This window comes from Gavialis gangeticus, unplaced genomic scaffold, assembly GCF_001723915.1.
Source record: "Gavialis gangeticus isolate Ggan-Ray unplaced genomic scaffold, GavGan_comp1, whole genome shotgun sequence".
Taxonomy (NCBI): Eukaryota; Metazoa; Chordata; order Crocodylia; family Gavialidae; genus Gavialis; species Gavialis gangeticus.
In genome coordinates, this window is record NW_017729032.1 from 1,911,870 (window position 1) to 1,918,338 (window position 6,469).

General features: G+C 62.2%; 1 protein-coding gene across 2 annotated transcripts; it reads right to left on the bottom strand.

The window, feature by feature from the left end:
* Positions 1-3,935: 3,935 nt before the first annotated feature.
* IL18BP (interleukin 18 binding protein) lies at positions 3,936-5,986 on the bottom strand. Of its 2 annotated transcripts, XM_019525643.1 has the most exons (5): positions 5,771-5,986; positions 5,346-5,414; positions 5,057-5,122; positions 4,826-4,955; positions 3,936-4,681 (listed from the first exon to the last, which is right to left on the bottom strand). In XM_019525643.1, exons 1-5 carry the CDS (start codon positions 5,787-5,789, stop codon positions 4,492-4,494), a joined length of 474 nt encoding a protein of 157 aa, XP_019381188.1. In that variant the 5' UTR covers positions 5,790-5,986; the 3' UTR covers positions 3,936-4,491. The 2 variants fall into 2 exon arrangements, with proteins under 2 accessions (XP_019381188.1, XP_019381190.1); XM_019525645.1 differs by lacking the exon at positions 5,346-5,414 and having other exon boundaries at positions 5,771-5,798.
* Between the last annotated feature and the right edge of the window lie 483 nt (positions 5,987-6,469).

Below are 6,469 nucleotides of genomic sequence, written 5' to 3' on the forward strand. Positions count from 1 at the left end.
CTGGCTGTACAGGCAGGGAAACTGAGGCATGGCACGGTCAGGGGCCAGACTCAGCCCAAGTGCTCCACCAGGGATCCCCACCCCTGGTTGGGCAGGCTCTGGCCACAGCCTCGCTCCAACCTGCCCGCACCTTACCTGTGCAGCGGAGCTGGACGCAGCTGCAGAGCAGGGCGAGGGGGAGCCGCGCACCTGCTCTCCTGGGACCTGCAACCAGAAGAGGAGGCAATGCTGAGCCTGGTAGGGGTCAGGGGGAGAGGGAGCTGGGTGGGGGGCAGCAATCCTGGAGCCCTGCTCCCAGCTGGGGTAAACGCCCTTCACCATGCCTCAGTTTTCCCACCTGTGCAACAGGCAGAGGGGTCTTCCCTATACCTGCAAAGCTCTCTAGCTGCTCCCCAATCCCACCACATCCCCCACAGCTGCCCCTCCCTCCTCTCCCCCAGTCCTCCTGCATCTGGAAGGGGGCTTGGACCCCCTCCCACGCCGGCAGCAACCCTAGCACAGCAGGGCAGGGCTGTGGGCAGTGCCAGCATACAGGGGCCCTACCTGCCGCCAGGCCTGGGCTGCACATCCTGCCAGCTGGCTCCAGGCTTTGGAGGTGGCACCTTATAGAGCCGAGGCCCTGCCTAGCCAGAGCTGACTCTCAGACACTGGACTAAGGGGAACCCCTGCTTCCCTCCGCGCTGTGCCGACAGCACGGGGGCTGTGGGGGACGTGGCAGGTTGCCTTCACAGGTCCAAAAGTTGGAAAATGCATCAGTGCTGGCACCTGGTGAGATGGGCAGGGCGAGGATGGAGTGGGGGGCGCCTGGCCAGGGCTGAGGGCACAAGGGTGGGGTGGCGGGGAGAAGTTGTGGCAAGGGGCCAAAGCCTGGGGAGCTGAGTCCTGCCGTGTTGCCAAGCAAAATGAGCCTGGCAGCGCTGGGCTGGGAGCCCCAATGCAGGCCATGGAGGGGCCTCGACCTCCCTGCTCCCCTGGCAGGAGCCACACTCTGCAACTGCTGTCCTGCACAGCCTTAGTCATGTCCCTCCCTATGATTTCCTTGGGCCCATCTCCACCTGGGGGGATGAGATGGGGAGATGGGCAGGGCGCCCATCCTCCACCCCATATGGGTGCCACGTCACCCTGACCCAGCCCCACCTCAGGCCCAGTCCTTGCCCCCTCCTCCAAGGCCCTCCCTGTAGTGTCGGTGGGGAGCAGCCTTGCTGGCCCCTGATGGAGGCAGGGCCCCATGCACCCCTCTATGCGAGTGGATGAAGGGAACACCAGGGCCATCACGTCCTCCAGGCCCCGGCCCGTGTCCCCACAAGGTGTTCTCCTGTGGGTACGGGGACTGCATAAAATCACTGTGCAGGGGAGAGAAGGGTAAGACACAGTCACAACTTTTTGGTGTTTTTTTTGTAAATGTGTATCTCTATCTCTGTGTCTAGATCGATATGGATATAATGGTCACACACAGATGCACACACCTAGTCACTGCTCACTGCATTCGTACCCCACCATGGGAACCCGTGCACCCATTACATACAACCCTCATGCCCGCCGAACAGTGCTCCCACGCACCCAGCCGCAAGGCATGATCTCCTTTAAAAACCCTTGTCTCTTACTCCTGTCCCTGAATCCAGGGTTTAAAACTCAGTTCATTCACTGTTGCTTTTGCTGGAGGACCTGCAGCTGCTGTCACCCTCATTGTTGTCCTCCGATCTGGTTGTCTTGAGGTCCTCTTTGCTGGTGCTGTCCGTTTCTCCACTGCAGGGTCTTGAAAGACCCTGAGCCGAGCGTCCCTCTACCAGGTGGGTTTGGCTGCGTCCTCGCTGCTGCCGATTTGTGGTAGTGGGCCTGGCACTCGCTCAGAGCCACTTTAATGCAGTCTACCCCCTCGAGGTCCATGGGTGTGCTTGTCAGGAGGTGGCTGCGCTTCCACGGGGTGCTCCTCATGCACGATGTGACCTGGTCGAAGCGGGCGGACAAGCTCCCCTGGTGTTTTGGCAGGTGTCCGCACAGCGCAGTCTCTCTGGTCAGCGGTCTGAGCCCTGTTGCTGCTTCGCAGAGCCACTTTACCTTCTTCTACACCTCCTTACAGGAGGTGCCACTAGTCTCCTTGGCAGATTGCCCTTGGGCAGCTGGGGCTCCCCAGTTGCCCTTCTCTACGTCTCTGGGTCCTCAGTGGCAGGGCTCGGTGGGCTATCCACCAGTTCAGGTCTCTGCGGTCTTTTATGTTTCCTCACGCCTTGACAAGCATTGCCCAGGAGCAAGCCCACGATGCATCTCACCGCCTCCTGCATCTTCTTGTGCTTGGCCACAGTTGTGGGGCCTGCACTCTGCAGCCCGTGCCCACTGCACGACTCGACCAGGGTTGTGTAGCTCCACAGCGGGTTCACAACCACGGTCGAACCGTTGGTCAGCATGAAAACCCCCTGCTGTCTTGGAAGGGGTCCTGCAAAATATCTCATGAGCCCGACTGTGTTGGACCATGCACCCATTGCCAGTCTGCAGATCCAGCTTGCGTACGTTGCCCACAGAAACGGGAGGATGTCTGGCTTGCCCCTTCCCCCAGCCCGTTTCCTCTTGTGCAGGGTCTTCTTAGCTGCCTTCGCCCATGTGGATCCCTGCCAGAAAATGCACGCGGCTCCCTGGATCCTGTGGGTGAACTGCTTGGACGTGGGCAGGACCTGTGCAGTGTCCAAAGCACCAGCACAACGCTGCCTCCACCAGCGCCAGTCACCCCCCCCACCAAGAGAGGCAGTGCAAGGGCTGCGGACCCAGCTTCTGCTTTCTCTTCACCTCTGATATTTCCCATGTTTTTTTGCCACTCAGCTCAGGATTGAAGACCCACCCCCCTGTGCCCCCCTGCCCTCCAGCTCAGTCCTGGATGCACTGGTACCAGCCAGGGCAGCCATTCCAGGAAGGTGCCCATGGCTCCCTTGACCCAAAGCTGCAGCATCCCCCATCCTCCTTGTGTCTGTCCCACGAGCAGCGGCTTCTCCACCCCCGGTGGGGGAGTGCAGAGGGGACCCAGACCTTGCCCCCTGCTCCCTGTGCCTGTTCTCCTTTCCCTGGCAGTGGCCCCTGCTCAGGTGTTGGCACAGCGGAGCGCTGGCCCCGGGCTTCAGGGCTCATGGCAACCCAAGGAGCTGGCACCCGTTTGAATGGGGGAAGCTTGTCCAGCTGCAGCATGTGCCTGCTGTGCCCCCACCCTCCCCCATTCGCCCACCCTCCTGCCCCGTTCCCTTCCTGCAGCACGGCCTGTGCACACCCCTGTCCTGCCCCGGGGCACAGCACCACCCAAACATGCTGGAGCCCAGGCTGGGTTCGTCTGGTCCCAGCTGAGCCCACGACCTGCTTCGGCTGCTTTCTGAGCTCCGCACTGTGCCTGCGTCCCTGGAGCAGCCCTGGCCTGGCACTGCCAGCAGCATGACCCCGTCTCTCCCACCCAGCTCCTTTCCAGAGTTTTGTTTAGTCCAGCCCCTCCCGCAATGCCCTAACGGCTTGAACAGGAGACGTTAGACCAGCCCCAATCATAATCTCCCCACAGTGATGTTGAAATGTGGGCACGGGCTTGGCTATGCGTCGGGAACCTAGCGCAGGACGGTTTATCGGAGTCCTCTGGACAAGATGGGCCCCTTTCAGGTGCTTCCAGCTGGACACCCAAGGACGGCAAAAATATCAGCCATGTTTGAAAACATTGGCTGGGAAGCGCAGGCTGCATTGGTCAGAGGGAAGTTCACAAACCTGGAGTTTGCTGGGCCCACTTTTTAAGTTTAAAAAAAAAAAAATCTTCCTTTCGAGCACGTTTTAACCTTAAAAGCTCCAAGCCTTTTACAGGGTGCACGCAAGTGCAAAGCCACCTCCGGGGTGGAACAAGGTAGAAAGGGAGAAAAGTTGCCAGAGGCTCTTCCCCCCCCACCGAGACTCTTGGTAGGCAAAGCAGGTGGGAATTTGCCACAAGTGGGGTCTTTATTGAAGTGTCCCCCTAAGGGGAAGAGGTGCCGCCCGCCCCGGGCTCCAGCGCCTTCTAGTCGCGTGGCCCGTCAGCCGACTGCTGCTGCCCGGGGACGAAGCGCAGCCGGTCCTGGCGGCCAAGCATGCGAGGCTTTCCAGCCATGCCCGGTCAACCGCCAGCCAGGAGCCTTGGAGCAGAGCCCGGAGCTACCAGGCCCAGGGTGCGTGGTGCATGAGGAGTCTTGTCCCGCTCCTGCGTGCGGGGAGGTGGCGGTGGCGGAGGCCGGGGCCTGGGCTCGGCCTAGCGGGGAAGGCGGCTGCAGTGCGATGCTGATCCCCAGGACTGGCCCCTGTCTTCAGCTATACCGGCTGGAGAAAAGTGCTGGGTGAGAACCAGGCTCGTGGGGCGCCCTGGACACTGCCCCCGTGCACGCAGTGCAGGCTGGGCCTTTCCCTCGGCTCCAGCAGCCAGGGCTCCCACCGGCCCAGCTCGGTGGGGGAAATGCGGCTGCCTCTGGGGTGACGCGCAGCAGCGCAGGCACCGCAGGGCTCTCACCTGTCCCAACCTGAGCCCTCTGTGCCTGCTGCTCCCTCTGTCGCGGGCTGCCACTGGAGGGTGGTGGTGGCCAGCCCGGCAGGGCTCTTCACTACACACATGAACCAGGTGCTCAGGTCCTGTTCGGAGAAGGCCTTGAATCGCAGCTCCCGCCGCAACATGACGCCGGTGCCCACGGGCTCCTTCCTGCAGACGGAGGCATGGATGAGCGTCGAGCATCGCTCACAAGAGCCGCGCTTTGCCCTTGGATGGACTAGTGCTGGGCACCGGTGGGAGTCCCAGCCCCACGAGCCAGCCCCGGGGGTCCCGCCAAACCAGCCTGGCACTCACTGCACAGCTCCTTCCTGCACGGCGCCATCGGGGTACAGTTTCTCGACGAAAGAGCGGTTTGCCAGCCAGTACATGAGCGTCATGTCCGGGAAGGCGCTTTTTGCCTCGCACGACACGGAGAAGTTTGCCCCTGCGGGGGGAGGCGGAAGTAGGCGTGGGGCTCTCTGCTGGGGGTCCCAGTGCTGGAGCAGGGGGTGGGTGTCAGCAAGGTGGGGTTGGGGGTGCACTTACCCAGGGGAGGTCTCGGGAGCGGTTTGAGGGGGTAGATGATCTCCGGGAGCAGCTTGGAGCTCGCATCTGAGGGCAGAGAGCGGCTGGTGAAGCAGGGAAGGGGGTCTGGGACTGGGGGCACTGCCCTGCCTGGCTCCTGCAGTAGGGCACTGGTTGTACAGGCAGGGAAACTGAGGCACAGCGTGGTCTGGGGCCAGGCTCAGCCCAGGTGCCCCAAAGGGGACCCTGCTTCTCCCCCCGCCTGCGCAGGCTCTGGCCACAGCCTCACCCCAACCTGCCCATGCCTTACCCATGTGGCAGAGCTGGATGCAGCCACAGAGCAGGACGAGGGAGAGCCATGCGCCCACTCTCCTGGGACCTGCAACCAGAAGAGGAGGCAACGCTGAGCCTGGTAGGGGTCAGGGGGAGAGGGAGCTGGGTGGGGGGCAGCAATCCTGGAGCCCTGCTCCCAGCTGGGGTAAACGCCCTTCACCATGCCTCAGTTTTCCCACCTGTGCAACAGGCAGAGGGGTCTTCCCTATACCTGCAAAGCTCTCTAGCTGCTCCCCAATCCCACCACATCCCCCACAGCTGCCCCTCCTTCCTCTCCCCCAGTCCTCCTGCATCTGGAAGGGGGCTTGGACCCCCTCCCACGCCACCACCGACCCCACTTCAGCAGGGCAGGACCGTGGGCAGCAGCAGCGCTGAGTCCTGCCCCTGCCTGCCGAGCCCTACCTGCCCCTGGGCTGCACATCCTGCCTGCTGGCTCAGCTGGCTCGGGATGTGGGACGTGGGAGGCAATTTCTTATAGAGCCGAGGCCCCGCCTGCGCAGAGCTGACTCACAGGCACCCGGCCAAGGGGAAAGCCCACTGTGGTCTTCCGGCAACCCCAGTGCTCATGGGTGAGCCATGGGGAATAGTCCAGGCCAGGCCCTGGGGGTGCCAGGGTCCTTGATGCCCGGCAGGGGCTACAGGGCCAGTGGTATGGGGCAGCTACTGGGGAACCCCCCCATAGTTAGTCGTCTCCATTTCCATTTTCACTGACTGGCTTTCTTGCCTGCATTGCCTGCCAGGCCAGCCTCCGGCTTCTTTCTATTCCCTCCAGCCCGGACCGGGAGGCGCATCCACTGCAGGTACTGCCGCAGCTGACAAGGGTTTTTCAAGCCGAAAGCTTCCTAAGAGAGATTTTTACAGGTTTAGTTTTTTCCACAATGAACATATAGACACAAGAGAAGCCATCACACAGCATGAGTAGCAGGTCTCCAACACAACCTCTTTACTTTTCCCGGTTGCCTGCCTCCCACCCTGGACCGGCGGGCAGCTTCCCTGTGGGGAACGGCCCGGGACCTGCTCCTTCCCCCTCTCCCGGCAGGGAAGCATTGGGACGGGGCTGCAGCTGGGAGGGAGCCCCACAACCCCCAACATGCCCTATGC

What these genes read in the sequence shown, in the direction of transcription:
- IL18BP (XM_019525643.1), bottom strand. An exon ending in CATCCAGCTCTGCCACATGG is followed by an intron (nt 5,123 to 5,345) that starts GTAAGGCATGGG and finishes CTCTGCCCTCAG; the next exon opens with ATGCGAGCTCCAAGCTGCTC. An exon ending in GTGCAGGAAGGAGCTGTGCA is followed by an intron (nt 4,682 to 4,825) that starts GTGAGTGCCAGG and finishes CTCCGTCTGCAG; the next exon opens with GAAGGAGCCCGTGGGCACCG.